Source organism: Anomaloglossus baeobatrachus, chromosome 5 (assembly GCF_048569485.1).
Source record: "Anomaloglossus baeobatrachus isolate aAnoBae1 chromosome 5, aAnoBae1.hap1, whole genome shotgun sequence".
In the NCBI taxonomy this organism is placed as follows: Eukaryota; Metazoa; Chordata; class Amphibia; order Anura; family Aromobatidae; genus Anomaloglossus; species Anomaloglossus baeobatrachus.
In genome coordinates this window covers 163183690-163204010 of record NC_134357.1, presented here as the reverse complement: position 1 = coordinate 163204010, position 20321 = coordinate 163183690, and the positions used below count along the sequence as shown (strand labels likewise).

Below are 20321 nucleotides of genomic sequence, written 5' to 3'. Positions count from 1 at the left end.
GAAGGGGTATACAGCCCGACCGAACAGAAATATGTATATAAATACGTATCTATTCCGGCACCCTCGGGGGGACCAGCACCGGGTGACCGGTGTGGCTTACCGACCGCTAAAAAGCGGAGTGTGTGTCCTCCAGATTCCCTGCCTTAGGTCTCCCAGAGCTGCAGAGCTCTTCTCTGATAATCCTCCACCGGCAGAATGCCAAAAACATGGCTGCCGGAGCTCTCAGGGGAGGAGTGGAGCCGTGGGCGGTGCTAGAAAAAGTGCGGGAATCTGGGGTCCCCACAGTGATCAGTGAGGGAAGAGGAAACATACAGGATGCTCCGGCCCTCACATCCGACGTCAGGCCGGCCGTCCCGCCCTTACCCCTGACAGGCAGGCCCGGGGGCGGGTTTTTTGCTACTAGGCCGCGATGAAGCCGGGGACTAAATTTAAGACCGCGGCCGACAAGCAGGCGCGGAAGTCCGCCGGTCTTCACAAATCAGCAGCTGCTGCAGCGTCCGGGAAGAAGGCGCTCCATGCACAGTCCCCATGGGGACACAGAGTACCTTATAGATGCAGGGCCCGGTCCCTGAATAGACTCCTGTCCGGCAGATTCCCACAGGGGCTGCGGAGGGAGCCCGGTCCCAGTGAATGGATGACCGGTCAGGATCCCACTTCTCCCAGAGCCACTAAGGGATGGTGAAGGAAAACGGCATGAGGCTCCGGCCTTTGTACCCGCAATGGGTACCTCAACCTTAACAGCACCGCCGACATAGTGGGGTGAGAAGGGAACATGCCGGGGGCCCCGTGGGGGTCCTCTTTTCTTCCAACCGATATAACTAATCTGAGAATGCATGAGTGGATGTGTGCCTCCTTCCACACAAAGCATAAAACTGAGGAGCCCGTGATGCACGGGAGGGTGTATAGGCAGAGGGGAGGGGTTACACTTTTAAAGTGTAATACTTTGTGTGGCCTCCGGAGGCAGAAGCTATACACCCAATTGTCTGGGTCTCCCAATGGAGCGACAAAGAAAAAACACGTTCTGAATAAGCGTTCTGAAAACAAAAATATGACTGAATCGCGTTTTAAAGTAATAAGAAATGTCACTCAGAGCCTGTGAAGAAATCAAGCCCCTTACCTCGTCACTGTTCCACCTATTTGACACAGTGGGCCGTAAACATTTAATGCACACAACTTCTCTCATGTCCTCAAAAGATGGGTCACTTGGCACCATATCATAATATGGCAACTGATATTCTTCAACAATACCTGGAAAAAAAAAAAATGTAAATCAGAAATAAATAGATTATGGTCTCCACTTTCAACAATACACTAATAGACTAAGGGCTGCTGTAAATGGCACCTTGCCTTAGGTTTTGTGTTAGTCCAAGCTGACAGGCAGTGCACTGAAGGATAATGTGCAATTCCCTATTTAATTGGGGAATGGATGGAGAAGTTTGTCCGAGTTTAAAAAGCCCTCCCATTAACCTTTTTTGCCTAAACCTGTGTCAATACTGTAGTGTTATTGTGTTATTATAATCACCTACCTCCTCCTTCTGCAGTATCCTCTTCTCAGTGACGTCACTGCTGTTCACATTCTATGGATCACTATGCATAAGCTGGGTGTCTCTTTTACAATGTGAGCCTATGGTGCCTTGTTCTAACAATACATGGACTCACCTTGTAAAAGTCGCTCACACAGAGTGCAGCATGACCCAAAGATACTGAAGAGCAGTGACGTCACTGAGAAGAGGAGCAGAACAGTGCTGGACTCTTGAGAAGACGGCGGTAGGTGAGGATATTAACACACTAAGGCTATGTGCGCACGTTGCGTAAAAACATGCAGTTACGCTGCGCTTTGTAGCGCAGCGTAACTGCATGCGTCCTGCGGCCCCTGCACAGTCTATGGAGATTGTGCAGGGGCCGTGCGCACGTGGCGTCTAAGAGCGCAGCGCTTCGGCTACTGCCGAAGCGCTGCGCAAAAAGAAGTGACATGTCACTTCTTTCCTGCGCTTTGCCGGCAGCTCCTGCTCTGTCTATGGGAGGAGCTGCAGGCAGACCGCATGAAAACGGCGCTCACTACGGACATTTCTGCAGCGATCTAAAGCGCACATGTGCTCTTCAGATCGCTGCAGAAATTTCTGCAGGGCTTGTACGCAACGTGCGCACATAGCCTTACACTACACTACATATATGTTCAGATCTCAGGGCTTCTTTAACCAGTGGTTCAGAAGACGACTTACCTCCAGTGATGCAGCGACGGGTCATTTCCCAAATGATTAGGCTAAAGCTATAGATGTCGGCCATAATATACGCCTGGAAATGGTTTTTATTCAAACTTTCATCCAGGACCTCAGGTGCCATGTACCGTTTTGTGCCGACGCGCGTGTTCAGGGGAATATCAACTTCATGTGTGTCACTGAAAGGAAGAGAAGAAGAAGTAGAATGATTTCTTAAGATTACACAGTTTTTCTTTATCCAAGCAGACGGAAAGTAGAAGTCCTTATTTTCCTCTTCTCCATCTAAATTCCTTTTCACAGCTATAACCCAGAATTATATAACATTATAGCGAAATAGAGAAGCAGCTTCTGCTCTGCGCTTCACAGAAATCATAACTTATTTCCTCACTAATATGGCCGTATGAGGCGCTCTTTTTATTGTGTTGTTTTGGGGAACATAAGTTACCTTGTGACTTATGTAACATTTATACCATAACTATAGAATACATATATTTTGGATTTAAGATTTGTTTAGTTTTTTTTTTCTCTTCAATGTTCACATAAAAAAACCTGTTCAATGAATTCTCCAGGTTATTCCAGTCACATGGATACATAAAAGTCTAGGTTTTGTTTCACTTATGTAAGAAATTTTTTTTTTTGTCATCAATATAAAATAGAGATCAGGAAGCATTGTGAAGAAAACTGTTACACACCGTGCTTCTGTACAAGACTTGAACGCTCGATAAAAAATGAAGTGATATATTTCTATGCGTCAGGAAAAAAAAAACAAATCACAGCTTTACTAATAAAAATGAAGGTTGGTAGGGCAAAAATAGGCCAATTCATGAGAGCCCACCAGCTGCCACCGTTCCTTGATGTGATTACAACCTAGTTAGCCCAGGCATGGCATGATATTAGATTAGGGTCCCATCAAAGAAAGGTACACCTTGTGGCAGCTGGTCGGTGCTCATGAATTGGCCAATTTATTTGCTATGTAACTTTATTTTTATAAAATCCCAGAAGCTGATATAAATTGCAAAAGTCTTCAAGAATAAGGGTCAACACTGTAAATATTCAGTCTTTACATAAACTTGATATACCATATTTTCCGGCGTATAAGACGACTTTTTAACTCCTGAAAATCTTCTCAAAAGTCGGGGCTCGTCCTATATGCTGGGTGTCATCTTATAGGGCATATAATTAGGTATTTTCAGATTATGAGATGCACTTTTCCTCACAAATATTTTGGAGGAAAATGAGGGGTGCACCTTAAAATCCGAATGTGGCTTACCAGGGGGTGGTGAACAGGGGTCAAAGAAGGCACGGGCAATGCTATGCGGTGTGCTGCTGGCGCTGCTCTGTGCGGCAGGCGGTGAGTCAGGGGTCATTCTGAAGATGTCGGCAGTGAGGGCTACTTCAAATAATAGCACCTAGACTCGGCTCGTGTGCAGATTGATCTGGCCGTCATTATTTGAAGAAGCCCTCCCCGCCGACATCTTTAGAATGGCCCGTGACTGACCGCCTGCCGCACAGAGCAGTGCCCGCTCAGAGTAACATTTAACTTTTTTCTCCAAATTTGGGATGCGTCTTATAATCCGGTGCGTCTTATAAAAAGGAAAATATGGTAGTTTATAAGCTCTCCCTGTCTCGAAGACTATCAGACCAGTAACGCATCCCTCTGGCCCGCCCTTGTAACCAATTACCTCCTCCTCTGCCTCTCAGATCTCGCTCCTGAGGGCTGCAGTGAAGTGGCACAGGTGTGCATGTGCAATATCTAAAAGGCAGAGAAGGAGGTAGAAGGATACAAGGGCAGGCCAGAGGGATGCACTACCGCTCTGATAGTGTTGGAGACCGGGAGGGCTGGGCAGGCAGGCAGAGCTGTCCAATCCAAGCAGGATTTGTATACAACAATCACCAAATCGCCAGTAAGGTACCGTACATTTCTTGCCGTTATTGACTGATTGTTGTATACTTGGTACCACATACAGAGGGGTAGTCTTATATGGCGAGTATATCCCAAACTCTATATTTTAACTGGAATAGTTGGGGGTAGTCTTAAACGCCCAGTCTTATGTTGCCGGAAAATACGGTATTCGTCAATAAAAGTTTAAAAACGGATGAAATTATTATAATTGAACTTCAGTAACCATAGACACATCTGAATAAAAGATAAAAAAAAAACCCCAAAAACCTAAAGCAGCAAACCAAAGTGAAAACTAAAACTTGTGTCAGTCTCAAAACACCTGGCCGGGACTGTAGCCTGCAGCTGATGAAGGACCCCAATAGAACCTTTGGATTTCTATGTTGGTCATGTTATAAGGCTTGCAGAATGCAGCAGCTGTAATTTACCTGTTAAATTTCACTGCAAGTCCCAGGTCAGCAATACAACATGTCCAGTTTTCCTTGATCAGGATGTTTTTGCTCTTCAGATCGCGGTGTGCGATGGCTGGCTTTCCCTGAGTACCATAGATTTCAGTATGCAGGTGGCACAGGCCGCAGGCAGCAGAATAAGCCAATTTAAGAAGAGATCTTGTATCCAGGGTGGCACACTTGAGAAAATCATATAAAGATCCATTTTCGTGATATTCAGTTATCAGATACATTTGTGTCCATGATCCAGTCCCTTTAATATCAGCAGCTATGAAACCTGGGGTAATAAAAATAACCCATAAGAAATAATTTAATGCCATGCCTATTTAACAAAACATATCAACATGCTGGTTTGTCTTTGTCGTGGGTAGAATAGTATTTGAACAGATCTTCTTAAAATATTAGCTCAAATATTATGCATTTTGGTTAATAGGTTTATTAACCTATTTCCATATCAGATACGTGTGTATATTGTGAATGTGTGTGGATGAGCCCATTCTATACATAGCAGGTGTTAAAGGGAACCTGTCACCAGATTTGGGGCCTATAAGCTGTGGCAACCACCAGTATGCTCTTATATACAGCAGTCTAACATGCTGTATATAAAAGCCAAGGCCACTGTGTAGAGCGTAAAAAACACTTTATAATACTTATCTAAACGGTTGGTGTGGAGCGGATGGGTCAGATGGGTGTCTCCGTTTTCTGCGTGCGGCACCTCCTCTTTCGTCCATCTTTGTCCTCCATCTTCTGAAGCCTAGTGTGGATGATGCGTCCGACGTCATCCACAACAGCTGGCATTGAGGTTCTGCACATGCGCACTACAACTGCTCAGGGCAGATAAAAGTACACCTGCGCAGGACCCCAGTGTCGGCTTGTGTGGATGACGTAGGACGCGTCATCCATAATAGCTTCAGAAGATGGAGGACAAAGAAGGACAAAAGAGGAGGTGGCGGTATCGGAGAACACAGACGCCCATCCGACCCATCTGGATGCCTAGCTGTATAATTTTTTGGACAAACAAACAAACACCAGAATGGTGCTTTGTTTGTTGTTTTTTTTTCTCAATCAGCTCACCTTTACTCCAAAAAAATGAAATAAAAGGCAATAAAAAAAAGCCAAAGTAAACTACAAAATGGCACAAAAAACGGCATTCCTCGCAAAGGCCCACTGATGGAACAATAAAGGTTATTAAGGCTTTGTGCGCACTAGAAATGTGAAGTTTCTCAAGAAAATGTCTTGAGAAACTTCTGGGAGTGGAAGATTTCTGGACCTCCGGAAAAAATCCGCACCAAATCCGCAGTAAATCCGCATGCGGATTTGCTGCGAATTTGCCGCGATTTTCCCGCAGGTTGTTCCCTGCGGATTTTGCAGGCTGTACTGCAGAAATCCGCAGGTACCTGCGGAAAAGAATTGACATGCTCATTTTCTCAAGAAATTTTCTCAAAAAAATCTTCTCAAGGAAATTTCTTGAGAAAAATTTGCAGCGAGCGCACAGCTATTTTTTTCTCTCATAGGATTTGCTGGGAAATGTCTGCACAAAGATTGCAGACATTTCTCAAGAAATTTCCGCAGCAAATCCGCGGGTAAAATGGCCTAGTGCGCACATAGCCTAAAAGTGGTGACCCAAACTAATGTTTTATGTTCAGAATATTTTAAGGACACACAAACTATATGAATTTGGTATTGCTGTAATCCTGGAAAACCAGGTAACCATGTCATTTATACCTTAAAATAAATGTGAAAAAAACAGATTAAATTAGTGTCACCTTTTCACCACACTTGCATTTTTAAAAATGTTTTTTACAGTTGTTCAGTACAGTGAATGGAGTCATACAAAACTACTGAAAAAAATAGGAAGGAGGAAAGTGCAAAACTAAAAATTAGACCAATCAGGAAAAGGTTAAATAATACAGTGACTGACGGGCTTACAGTCAGTCACTAGTGATGGGGCAAGGATCCCCTACCATTGTGAACACAACAGACTAAGCCGGGACCCCCGTATTCTTTATCATCCTTGTCACAAACACTCGCTGCTCATGTGACATGGGCGACATTGTAAAGGGGGACTCCGCTCCTCACACTAACTCGTCATCACAATAAGCTGACATTGAGCTAAGTGAGCACAGTGAGTGTACACATCCGCACCATGCTTCTTGCTTCCAGCACTCGCAGTATTGGCAGCCCAGTGGGCTGCTCGTCCTCGGTGACAATAGTACACATGCACATCCATTTTCCAGAGCACCTGATACGTAGTCTTGCATTCACAGGGTAACACAATTTTCCTCTCCCTCTTCAGACTTGTGGGTACATTTAGAGCCTCAAAAAACAAACGTACTACATTTTTAGCATTAAATGGAACCGGTCACGTCCTTTTTTTTATATAAAGCTGCCCACAATGTCTTAGTGGTGCAATGTACATCACTAACATGGTTTTTTCAAACAAAAGAACTGCGTATTTATCATAAAAACCCACTCTTTATGCTCATGTGAATGCATTACAGACCTTTTCTTTCAATCAAAGGGGTGGCGCTTTTCTTCGGTTCAGTCACAGTCACTGTTATATGTGAGATTGCAGTGATGTCAGGCCAGTCAATCACAATGCGCAGGGAATATGAAAAGGATCGTGACCGAACAGAAGAAAAGTTCCACCCCTATGACTGAAGGAAAAGGTATGTAATGCATTCACATGAGCATAAAAAGTAGGGGGTTCTTATGATAAATACCTGAATTTATGTTTGGATAAAACATGTTAGTGAAGCACTTTCCATCACTACTCGATAATCTACAACAGAGCAGGCTGCTTTAGTAATTTGGAATTTTGATTTATCTGGTCCATCGGTAACAATTTTCTATTAGCCAAGCAGTACTTCTTGGCGCCATTGCCTACTATATTCTATCTTACACAGGCTTTTTGGCGTAAAAGTCTAGGCTGTATTTCTCACGTTAGTGGAATATCTTGCATGGCTGTGTTTTAATAGTCTGGCCCCGGATGATAAGAACCAGCCTGCAAGTTGCTGTAAACATTGAAGAGCATTCGGTGTTCACCCAAGTGCTGCAGTCTCTTCACACAACTGATGGGAGGGGGTGCCGAAAGACTGCCATTATTTTAAAATTGATGGCGGATACATATGACAAGAAGGCTGAAAGACCCCACTGAGTTACAAAAAACAATATAACTAGCCCACTGCTATTCAGGTAGCACTGCACTACAGAGCATGTCCTGCTCAGATCTCTACTGCAGCTCTCCAGGCTGGAACGTATTCGCAGCTAAGGCAAGTTACTCGGGCTAGGAAGCACCCAGCCTAGGGCTTCATTGCTTTAACTATCATTTTTTCTTCAGGAAACAGCCACCTAGTAAAAGCAGATGGATACAAGGTAGGAATTCCTAAATGCAGCCTGGGGGTCTCCATTTTCCCCAAAGAAAATGTAGTTTGCATCTCATACCATTTTCGCAAACTCTCTTGCACAAATATATTGTAAGGTATATTACTTAGAAATGCGGAAAGTTTCCTTACCTAATATATTCTCATGCCGCATCAGCACCGTTTGGTAGATTTCAGTCTCTCTGAACCAGCTGGCTTCCTCCGCAGTGAAGAACACTTTCACAGCCACTTTTTCTCCTCTCCACTTTCCCATCCAAACCTCGCCGTATCGCCCCTTTCCTATCTGTCTCACCATCTGGATTTGCTTTGCAATTGTTCTCTGGACCTGTAGGGCCAAATGAGAAGTTATTACACTTTGTATCTGTCTACTAAGCTGTCGTTTAATTTAGAAGCTGGCTATGCAATGTTATGCAACCCAAGACCGAACAAATGACATCCATGTGTGATAAGGCCTACCCTAGAGGTGCTGCTTCATTGGAAGTATACCCCTGTAATATGGCACTGCACAGAGCACCATACTGTGTCAACTCTAAGCCTCAAACTAGTTGGCATGTCAGTCAGAATCACTGTAGAAAATGCTTCAAAACTTTGCTTCTATCGGACATGGAACAAAAGTAAATGACATTCCGACTTACCAAGAGGGGAAGACCAGATCCACTGCCTGAACTTTGGGACAGGTCGATGAGAGCCTTCAATGACTCTCCAGCAGGAATAAACGCCTCGTCTTGCTCCAGATCTCGATTGTACAGCATTCTCTGAGTTGCCAGTTTGTGTCTGCAAGAATAAAATCTTAATGTAAAACCTAAGATGTCTGACTAGCTGGTGGAAATGTCTGTAGAGTTTCTGAGACTTACTTGTACAAGCAGGTGATGAAGATGCAGACCACTATGATTAATAAGCAGACCACAATGGATATAATCAGGGCTATGACGTGGACACTTCTGCCAAATATACCTACTGAAAAGAATTACAGCGTTACTCAGGACTGTGTAGAGCAAGACAGGTATGTTTGTTTGGTTTTTTTTAGCTGTGATTTCCAATTTTACCAATCTTGGAAATGGTGGAAAAAAATAAATAGCAAGAGCTTGAAGGCTCAACGTCAAATCAGAGAGGAAAGGTAGAGTAAAAAAATGAAAAATGTAAGGGTGGTGAAGAGGAGAGAAATGGGTAGTGATGAGCGAACACTACCATGCTTGGTACTCATAATGAGCAGTTCAATACTCAGACGGGTGCAACTTGATTACCCAAGTACGGTATAATGGAAGTAAATGGGGAATGCAATCATTTTTCGGGGAAATCTTCTGGATGAAATGGTAGAGCTTTCCATGACTTCCATTATACTCTGGTACCCGAGTCCCGTCCATCTGGGCATCCAACTGCTCATTACACGTTCCAAGCACCTGAGCATGGCAGTGCTCCCCCGTCACTAGACCAGAGGTCGGCATCATTTGGAGTGGTCTACAGTAGCAATGTGTACAAGATGACGATGATGGTGTAATATTAGGAATGCAGAAAACTAGAGAAGAAGTGGCTGTCGTGATAGTAATAATGGTTATTACGAGAGGACACAAATATCCCATCAGAGAAAAGGACTAACCGCACCAGTGTTCTGCATGTTTAGCAAAGTTCAACAAAGTTATAGTTCCCATTTTGTGCCCATCTTTTTTTTCCAAATGAACTGACTACATTTAAAAGGGAGCCAGTCAGGTGATTTATGCTTCCCAAACCGCAGGCAGCATGAATCAGAGCCTGGCTACATGAGTGCAGTCAGGTACATTTTACTGTGAAATGCTCAATGCTTCAAACAAACAGAAAATCCATAGACAAAAGTTGGCCAAGAACCGGCAAACACGAGATTAGTCCTGTGCAGACCATGGTCAGCTCTTCCCACCCACCCTCTAATTGATTGACAGATCTCTCCTATATATGTACATAGCAAAAGACCTGTCAATCACCTGGCGTGGTATTGGGAAAAGCCATCTGGGGGCAGCGCTGGGCTAGTCTCATGTCTGCCTATTGTCCTCAGCCAAGCTCAGATTCATGCTCCCCAGTGCCTAGCTATGACCCATTTCGCCACATTACTGGGGTGTTCTCAAGTTTAACTATTATCTCTTATCGATGAAATAGGGGATAACTTTGATAACTTGGGTTCCAATTGTCATGGCCCCCAGCAATCCTGAGAACCGAGGCGCTAATGAGCTCCAGCTGAATGGAGCGGAGGTTGACCATGTGGGCTGCACTGCCACTTCATTCATACTTAGAGTGCCAGACATTGCAGAGCATGGGACTCCGCTGATGTTCGGAGCACTTATTAAGCTGGGGTCAGACAGCCATATAACTCGGACAAGGATCACAGCTTAGTACATGTACTGACTGTGGCTCTCCTGACCCGAGCAGACAGCTTCATGTACTTCTATGCAGCTCTCAAGCTCATGTCAGGAGAGCTCTTGGCCAGTCCAAGCATTTTGATTAGATTGTAGTCCGTGTTATACAGCAGTCTGAATAGAGGACACAAGAGCAATTTCCGTAAAGGATTGATTTTATGTCAGTTTTACAATGCCAGCAGTTTTAGTGGAACGAGATTTCTGAATTCTTTGCAGTATGTCGGGGCTTATAACATCTTGAGAACATTTTATAGTTCTATTTGTGATGTCTTCGGGAAGAGGAGAAGGTTTTCCATTTAGTATGTATTTAATACATTCTGGAGAGAATGAAGTGTGTAATTTGTTTTCCCATTTGTCAGTGACGTTTAGCGAGGTCTGCTCTGTTACTTTGTATAGCCTAGAGATCAGTGTATTAAGGGTGTAGGGAAGGAAATCATTTACAGAGCCAGTTCTTCAGATAAGGAAAGCTATTGCTTCTTCTAGAATCTTGCTTTCATTGAGGATGTTGGAGTCTCTTGGGTGAACCATAGCTCCTGAAATAAGGGAGTTAATAGGTAGTTTGGACATTAAATAACTTTTTTAATCCATTGCATATATAGGCTATGTGCGCACAGTGCGTTTTTGCGAGTTTTTCGGGTGCGTTTTTGGCCTCAAAACTGCATGACTTTGCTTCCCCAGCAAAGTCTATGAGTTTTCATTTTTGCTGTCCGCACACAACTTTTTTTTTTTAAGCTGCGTTTGAGCTTGAAAAAAAAATTTGACATGTCAATTCTTTCCTGCGTTTTTCTGCGTTTTCCCCCCCATGCAATGCATTGGAAAAACGCAGCAAAACGCAGCCAAAAATGCACCAAATCGCGGTAAAAACGCATGCATTTTGACGCGTTTTTCGACGCGGGTGCGATTTTGTGCGTTTTTAGCGGCCAAAAACGCACAAAAACGCAGCGTCAAAAAAACGCAGTGTGTGAACTTAGCCATATATGCTGTGATTAGTAAAGAATTTGGTTCAGAGCTTTATTTACTTTCCTTTGTCCTTCACGTGTAAAAATCCCCCAGCATTCCTCACTAGCTCAAGGCCTGCAGAGAACTTACACTAGTGCGCTGAATTTCTAGTAAATGTCAACTTTAGCCCCAAAGAATGTAATCTAGTAAATAAAAAGAAGAGTTCAGTTAAAGGGAATCAGTCACCAGGCTTTTTACACCCAATCTGAGAGCAGCATAACGTAGGGGCAGAGATCTTTATTCCAGCAATGTGTCACTTACTGGGCTGCTTAGTGTAGTTTTGATAAATCACTATTTAATCAGCAGTAGATCACTAAAGGACTACTTAGCGTGCTGCCAGGTAATCCAGTATATTCATGAGTTCTGTATAACTGCTAGATCTATATATAGCAGAAAAAACTGTGATTTTATCAAAATGACAGCAAACCGCTCAATAAGTGACACATCGCAAGAATCAAGGTCTCAGTCTCTACATTATGCTGCTCTCAGCTGGGTAAGATTCCCTTTAAGGCTCCATCCACAACGTACGAAGGCTATATGTTCAATATATATGCGAATACACTGGTAGAAAATGGCAGAACTACGTACCAATAAGAAGTACACAGCTGCATATACACTGCTCAAAAAGAAGGGAATTTTGTTTACTTACCGTAAATTCCTTTTCTTCTAGCTCCAATTGGGAGACCCAGACAATTGGGTGTATAGCTTCTGCCTCCGGAGGCCACACAAAGTATTACACTTAAAAGTGTAAAGCCCCTCCCCTTCTGCCTATACACCCCCCCGTGCATCACGGGCTCCTCAGTTTTGGTGCAAAAGCAAGAAGGAGGAAACTTATAAATTGGTCTAAAGTAAATTCAATCTGAAGGAAGTTCGGAGAACTGAAAACCATTCAACATGAACAACATGTGTACACAAAGAACAACAGCCCGAAGGGAACAGGGGCGGGTGCTGGGTCTCCCAATTGGAGCTAGAAGAAAAGGAATTTACGGTAAGTAAACAAAATTCCCTTCTTCTTTGTCGCTCCATTGGGAGACCCAGACAATTGGGACGTCCAAAAGCAGTCCCTGGGTGGGTAAAATAATACCTCGTAATAGAGCCGTAAAACGGCCCCTTCCTACAGGTGGGCAACCGCCGCCTGAAGGACTCGCCTACCTAGGCTGGCATCTGCCGAAGCATAGGTATGCACCTGATAGTGTTTCGTGAAAGTGTGCAGGCTTGACCAGGTAGCCGCCTGACACACCTGCTGAGCCGTAGCCTGGTGCCGCAAAGCCCAGGACGCACCCACGGCTCTGGTAGAATGGGCTTTCAGACCTGAGGGAACCGGAAGCCCAGAAGAACGGTAGGCTTCGAGAATTGGTTCCTTGATCCACCGAGCCAGGGTTGATTTGGAAGCCTGTGACCCTTTACGCTGGCCAGCGACAAGGACAAAGAGTGCATCCGAGCGGCGCAGGGGCGCCGTACGAGAAATGTAGAGTCTGAGTGCTCTCACCAGATCTAACAAGTGCAAATCCTTTTCACATTGGTGAACTGGATGAGGACAAAAAGAAGGTAAGGAGATATCCTGATTGAGATGAAAGGGGGATACCACCTTAGGGAGAAATTCCGGAACCGGATGCAGAACCACCTTGTCCTGGTGAAACACCAGGAAAGGGGCTTTGCATGACAGCACTGCTAGCTCAGACACTCTCCGAAGTGATGTGACTGCTACTAGGAAGACCACTTTCTGCGAAAGGCGTGAAAGAGAAATATCCTTCATTGGCTCGAAAGGTGGTTTCTGAAGAGCCATCAGCACCCTGTTCAGATCCCAGGGTTCTAACGGACGCTTGTAAGGAGGGACTATGTGACAAACCCCCTGCAGGAACGTGCGTACCTGTTGAAGTCTGGCTAGGCGCTTCTGAAAAAACACAGAGAGCGCTGAGACTTGTCCCTTAAGGGAGCCGAGCGACAAACCCTTTTCCAATCCGGATTGAAGGAAGGAAAGAAAAGTGGGCAAGGCAAATGGCCAGGGAGTAAAACCCTGATCAGAGCACCAGGATAAGAATATCTTCCACATCCTGTGGTAGATCTTGGCGGACGTTGGTTTCCTGGCCTGTCTCATAGTGGCAATGACCTCTTGAGATAACCCTGAAGACGCTAGGATCCAGGACTCAATGGCCACACAGTCAGGTTGAGGGCCGCAGAATTCAGATGGAAAAACGGCCCTTGAGACAGCAAGTCTGGTCGGTCTGGTAGTGCCCACGGTTGGCCCACCGTGAGATGCCACAGATCCGGGTACCACGACCTCCTCGGCCAGTCTGGAGCGACGAGGATGGCGCGGCGGCAGTCGGACCTGATCTTGCGTAACACTCTGGGCAGCAGTGCCAGAGGAGGAAACACATAAGGCAGTTGAAACTGCGACCAATCCTGAACTAATGCGTCTGCCGCCAGAGCTCTGTGATCTTGAGACCGTGCCATGAATGCCGGGACCTTGTTGTTGTGCCGGGACGCCATTAGGTCGACGTCCGGAATCCCCCAGCGGCAACAGATCTCTTGAAACACGTCCGGGTGAAGGGACCATTCCCCTGCGTCCATGCCCTGGCGACTGAGAAAGTCTGCTTCCCAGTTTTCTACGCCCGGGATGTGAACTGCGGATATGGTGGAGGCTGTGGCTTCCACCCACAGCAGAATCCGGACTTCCTGGAAGGCTTGCCGACTGAGTGTTCCGCCTTGGTGGTTGATGTATGCCACCGCGGTGGAGTTGTCCGACTGAATTCGGATCTGCTTGCCTTCCAGCCACGGCTGGAACGCCTTTAGGGCAAGATACACTGCCCTTATCTCCAGAACATTGATCTGAAGGGAGGACTCTGGCTGAGTCCAGGTACCCTGAGCCCTGTGGTGGAGAAAGACCGCTCCCCACCCTGACAGACTCGCGTCCGTCGTGACCACCGCCCAGGATGGGGGTAGGAAGGATTTCCTCTTCGACAATGAAGTGGGAAGAAGCCACCACCGAAGGGAGGCTTTGGCTGCCTGAGAAAGGGAGACGTTCCTGTCGAGGGACGTCGACTTCCTGTCCCATTTGCGGAGAATGTCCCATTGAAGTGGACGCAGATGAAACTGCGCAAAAGGAACTGCCTCCATTGCTGCCACCATCTTCCCTAGGAAGTGCATGAGGCGCCTCAAGGGGTGTGACTGGCCTTGAAGGAGAGATTGCACCCCTGTCTGTAGTGAACGCTGTTTGTCCAGCGGAAGCTTCACTATCGCTGAGAGAGTATGAAACTCCATGCTGAGATATGTCAGTGACTGGGCCGGTGTCAGATTTGACTTTGGGAAATTGATGATCCACCCGAATCTCTGGAGAGTCTCCAGAGCAATGTTCAGGCTGTGTTGGCATGCCACTCGAGAGGGTGCCTTGACAAGCAGATCGTCTAAGTAAGGGATCACCGAGTGTCCCTGAGAGTGTAGGACTGCTACCACTGTTGCCATGACCTTGGTGAAAACCCGTGGGGCTGTCGCCAGGCCGAAAGGCAGTGCCACGAACTGAAGGTGTTCGTCCCCTATGGCGAAACGCAGGAAGCGCTGATGCTCTGGTGCAATCGGTACGTGGAGATAAGAATCTTTGATGTCGATTGATGCTAGGAAATCTCCTTGGGACATTGAGGCGATGACGGAGCGGAGCGATTCCATCCGGAACCGCCTGGTTTTTACGTGTTTGTTGAGCAGTTTTAGGTCCAGAACAGGACGGAAAGATCCGTCCTTTTTTGGCACCACAAACAAGTTGGAGTAAAAACCGTGACCCTGTTGCTGAAGAGGAACAGGGATCACCACTCCTTCTGCCTTCAGAGTGCTCACCGCCTGAAGAAGAGCATCGGCTCGCTCGGGGGGCGGAGATGTTCTGAAGAATCGAGTCAGAGGACGAGAGCTGAACTCTATCCTGTAACCGTGAGACAGAATGTCTCTCATCCAACGGTCTTGTACCTGTGGCAGCCAGGCGTCGCAAAAGCGGGAGAGCCTGCCACCGACCGAGGATGCGGTGTGAAGAGGCCGAAAGTCATGAGGAGGCCGCTTTGGGAGCGGTTCCTCCGGCGGTCTTTTTAGGATGTGACTTAGACCGCCATGAATCGGAGTTCCTCTGACCCTTCTGTGGCCTGTTGGACGAGGAGAATTGAGACCTGCCCGCAGGCCGAAAGGACCGAAACCTCGATTGTACCTTCCGTTGTTGAGGTCTGTTTGGTTTGGACTGGGGTAAGGATGAGTCCTTTCCCTTGGATTGTTTAATGATTTCATCCAATCGCTCACCAAACAGGCGGTCGCCAGAAAATGGCAAACCGGTTAAGAACTTTTTGGAAGCAGAGTCTGCCTTCCATTCACGTAGCCACATGGCCCTGCGGACTGCCACCGAATTGGCGGATGCTACCGCCGTACGGCTCGCAGAGTCCAGGACAGCATTAATGGCGTAGGACGCAAACGCCGACGCCTGAGAGGTTAAGGACACCACCTGCGGAGCAGAGGCACGTGTGACTGCATTAATCTGCGAGTGACAAGCTGAGATAGCTTGGAGTGCCCATACGGCTGCGAATGCCGGAGCAAAGGACGCGCCGATAGCTTCATAGATGGATTTCAACCAGAGCTCCATCTGTCTGTCAGTGGCATCTTTGAGTGAAGCCCCATCTTCCACTGCAACTATGGATCTAGCCGCCAGTCTGGAGACTGGAGGATCCACCTTGGGACACTGAGCCCAACCCTTGACAACGTCAGGAGGGAAGGGATAACGTGTGTCCTTAAGGCGCTTAGAAAAGCGCTTATCTGGACAAGCTCGGTGTTTCTGGACTGCCTCTCTGAAGTCGGAGTGATCCAGAAACGTACTCATTGTACGCTTGGGAAACCTAAAACGGAATTTCTCCTGCTGAGAAGCTGACTCCTCAATTGGAGGAGCTGGGGGAGAAAGATCCAACACCTGATTGATGGACGCTATAAGGTCATTCACTATGGCGTCTCCTTCAGGTGTATCTAGGTTGAGAGCGGCCTCAGGATCAGAATCCTGATCTGCCACCTCCGCTTCATCCTCTAGAGAGTCCTCCTGCTGAGACCCTGAGCAGTGTGATGAAGTCGAGGGAAGCTCCCAGCGAGCCCGCTTAGGCGGTCTGGGACTGCGGTCCGTGTCGGAGACCTCACCTTGGGACCTATGAGTCACCCCAGGAGCACTTTGCTGCTCCAACCGAGGGGGGCCTGGGGTCAATGATTCAACAGTGCCCGGGGCCTGTGTTACCGGCCTGGACTGCAAGGCTTCTAGTATCTTAGCAGACCATTTATCCATACTCTCAGAAAGTTTGTCAGCGAATACTGCAAACTCCGTCCCTGTCACCTGGACAGTGGTAGCAGGTGGTTCCACCTGGGCCACCAGTGGCAGAGGCTCCGGCTGAGTAAGTGCCACAGGGGCCGAGCATTGCACACAATGAGGGTAGGTGGAACCTGCCGGTAGCATAGCCGCACATGAGGTACAGGTTGCAAAGTAAGCCTGTGCTTTGGCACCCTTGCTTTTTGCGGACGACATGCTGTTGTCTCCTCTGAGTACAATCCGGGAGGGTATATAGCCAAAAACCAACAGTGCGACCGTACAGAGTAAATGTATAGCATATAAGCATATATATATATATATACACTTCGGCACCCAGGGGGGCCAGCACCTAGAAACAGGTGCGACTTACCGACCGCCCAAAGCGGTTGTGTGACCACCAGATTCCCTGCCTGGGCCTCCCAGAGCCGTGTTGTCTCTCCTCTCCAGCTTCAGAAGTGCTGACAGGAATGGCTGCCGGCGTTCTGTGAGGAGGAGGGGGCCGTGGGCGTGCCCTAGAAAGTGCGGGAATCTGGTGCCCCACGGTGCTCAGTGAGGGGGGAGGAGGATACAAAGTATGCTCCAGCCCTCAGCGCTGACGTCCAGTGCAGCGTCCCGCCCTTCCCCTAACTGGCAGGCCCGGGGGTGGGAGTATGCGGTACTAGGCCGCAGAAGCCGGGGACTAAAGTTATAAGCGCGGCCGGCAAACAAGCGCGGTCAGCGCGGTAGTCCCGGCGCACTAACACACCCAGCAGTGCTGCAGCGTGTATAACACAAGCGCTCCATGCGCCGTCCCCAAGGGGACACAGAGTACCTCACAGTAGCAGGGCCTTGTCCCTGACGATACCCGGCTCCTGTCCAGCAGATTCCCCAGGGGCTGCGGAGGGAGCACGGTCCCAGTGCCTGGAGACCGATTAGGATCCCACTTCACCCAGAGCCCTTAAGGGATGGGGAAGGAAAACAGCATGTGGCTCCTGCCTATGTACCCGCAATGGGTACCTCAACCTTAACAGCACCGCCGACCAGAGTGGGGTGAGAAGGGAGCATGCCGGGGGCCCTGTTATGGGCCCTCTTTTCTTCCATCCGATATAGTCAGCAGCTGCTGCTGACTAAATTGTGGAGTTATGCGTGCATGTGTGCCTCCTTCGCACAAAGCATAAAAACTGAGGAGCCCGTGATGCACGGGGGGGGGGGGTGTATAGGCAGAAGGGGAGGGGCTTTACACTTTTAAGTGTAATACTTTGTGTGGCCTCCGGAGGCAGAAGCTAGACACCCAATTGTCTGGGTCTCCCAATGGAGCAACAAAGAAAAATAAAGTAAACACAATGTAACTCCAACTCAATCACACTTCTGTGAAATCCATGTGTCCAGTTATAAAGCAACACCTATTGTGAATCAATCTCTCCAGCTTTTGTGCAAATGGAAGAGAGAAAGAAATGAGAGGCAATTGGCAAGAAACCTCAATAAAGTAAGTTGTGCTGCATGTGGTGACCAGAGTATTCCTGTTTTCATCCATTCGCTGTTGTTTTGATCACTTTTGCATTTTGTCATTGCTCTCACCCCTAAAAGGTAGCATGAGGCGGTGTCTACAACCCACAGAAGTGCTCAGGTAGTGCAGCTCATTCAGGATGGCACACCAATGTGAGCTGTGGCAAGAAGGTTTGCTGTGTGTCAGCACAGCGACCAGAGCATGGAGCAGGTACCAGGAGACAGGCGAGTACACCAGAAGACGTGGAGGGGGCTTTAGGAGGGCAACACCCCAGCGCAGGACTCCTGTGTGCAAGGAGGAACAGGAGGAGCAGTGCCAGAGCCCTGCAAAATGACCTCCCGCAGGCCACTAATATCCATGTGTCTGCTCAAACTGTCAGACTCCATGAGGGTGCTATGAGGGCCATCGTACACAAGTGAGTGCTGTGCTTACAGCCCAACACTGTGCAGGGCGATAGGCATGTGCCAGAGAACACCAAGATGGGCAGATTGGATATTGGCACCCTGTGCTCTTCACAAATGAGGGCAGGTTCACACTGAGCACATGACAGTCCGGAAACGCCATGGAGAGCAGTCTGCTGCCTGCAACATCCTCCAGCAAGACTGGTCTGGCAGTGGGAAAGTAATGGTGTGGGGACGCATTTGTTTGGAGGGATATACAGCCCTCCATGTGCTCGCCAGAGTTACTCCGACTGCCATTAGGTGCCAGGATGAGATCCTCAGACCCACTGTGAGGCCATATGCTGGTGCATGACAATGCAAGAAGTCACATGGCTCAAGTGTGTCAGCAGTTCCTGCATGATGAAGGCATTGACAATATGGACTGGCCTGCCCGTGTTGCCCAGACATGAATCTATCCGAGCACATCTGGGACATCATGTCTCCTTTCATCCAATGCCACATAGCACCACACACTGTCCAGAAGTTGGCTAATGCTTTAATCCAGGTCTGGGAGGAGATCCATCAAGAGAACATCTGCTGCCTCATCAGGAGCCGGCCCTGGCATTGTAGGGAGGTCATACAGGCACATGGAGGCCACACACACTACGAAGCCTCATTTAATTGTCTTGAGGCATTTCGCTGAAGTTGAATCAGCCTGTAATTTCATTTTCCACTTTGATTTTGACATTCCCAATCCAGACCTCCGTGGAATATTAGTTTTGATTTACATTGATCATTTTTAGGTTTTATTGTTCTCAACGCATTTCACTGTGTAATGACTAAAGATTTGCAACTAGAACATTTCATTCATTGAGATCTAGGATGTGGTATTTTAGTGTTCCCTTTATTTTTTGAGCAGTGTATTAACCTCCATAGAACGTAGTGCCTGACCATAAATTGAACTTAGTCCAAAATGCTAAAGGGGTTGTTTGGGCTTGGGATACAGTCTGCAGTCACTGTGTGCTGTATGTGATTGCAGACTTGTGACTCCTCAAAGCGCACACTGTCGGGATTCTTTGGTGATGGAGGGATGTTATTGCAAGTGTGCCATTTGCTTACTTACTTCCAGCCAATTCTGATAAACATGTGCAGACTGGCCAAGTCACTTGTATTAACACTAGAACTACTGGACTCGTGACATCTATATAGAAATACATGGTGCAAAGTAGTCAAAATGACTACCTCAGTAGTTCTAGTATTAAGCGGTGCACATCTAGGTGACCCATGACCACAGATAAGCAAATCACATACTTGCATCTGCTTGAGCCATCGGACAATCCTACCAGGGTACAGTGCCCATTGTGAGGATTCAAAAGACTGCAGTCACAGAGAGATTGCAGACTTGAAGACCAAGCCTGGAAAACCCCTTTAAAGATGGCTCTGATAACCACAAATTACTGCTCTTTATGTAAATAGTGTGTTTGTTAACTGTAAAATAATGTTTGGACGTGAACCTAATATCATGGCAGTAGACAACAGGGTGATAATTTATGTTATATATTGTTATGTACACATACATACACGCCACATTCAGGATATCACTTACCTGGTGCGCCATCTGGAGGTAACGTGGGTTGCAAATCTCTATTGCAAAAGTCAGTCCGACAGCACTCAATTGTCCTTCGTAACTGGGCTTTGGGAGAATCCTATATTTTTTTTTTTAAATAGAAAAGGGACAAATTACTTTCCACAAACTGTGCATGCTGCAAATATTTTACGACACATTCACTTGCAGGCGTTAAAGAGG

General features: G+C 47.1%; 1 protein-coding gene across 3 annotated transcripts in view; it reads right to left on the bottom strand.

The window, feature by feature from the left end:
* The window catches only part of BMPR1A (bone morphogenetic protein receptor type 1A), a 140864-nt gene that overhangs the window by 14770 nt on the left and 105773 nt on the right, over positions 1 to 20321 (bottom strand). For 2 of the 3 annotated variants that reach the window (XR_012754231.1, XM_075349000.1), the window contains exons 6-12: positions 20121 to 20220; positions 8806 to 8908; positions 8587 to 8725; positions 8084 to 8276; positions 4548 to 4845; positions 2223 to 2398; positions 1118 to 1248 (exon numbers count right to left, since the gene is read on the bottom strand). Coding sequence is in view for 2 of the 3 variants with exons in the window: in XM_075349000.1 (XP_075205115.1) it covers positions 1118 to 1248; positions 2223 to 2398; positions 4548 to 4845; positions 8084 to 8276; positions 8587 to 8725; positions 8806 to 8908; positions 20121 to 20220 (1140 nt within the window). In the remaining variant the exon portion in view is untranslated. The remainder of the gene's footprint in view (positions 1 to 1117; positions 1249 to 2222; positions 2399 to 4547; positions 4846 to 8083; positions 8277 to 8586; positions 8726 to 8805; positions 8909 to 20120; positions 20221 to 20321) is intronic. The other variant, XM_075349001.1, reaches the window with a different exon arrangement.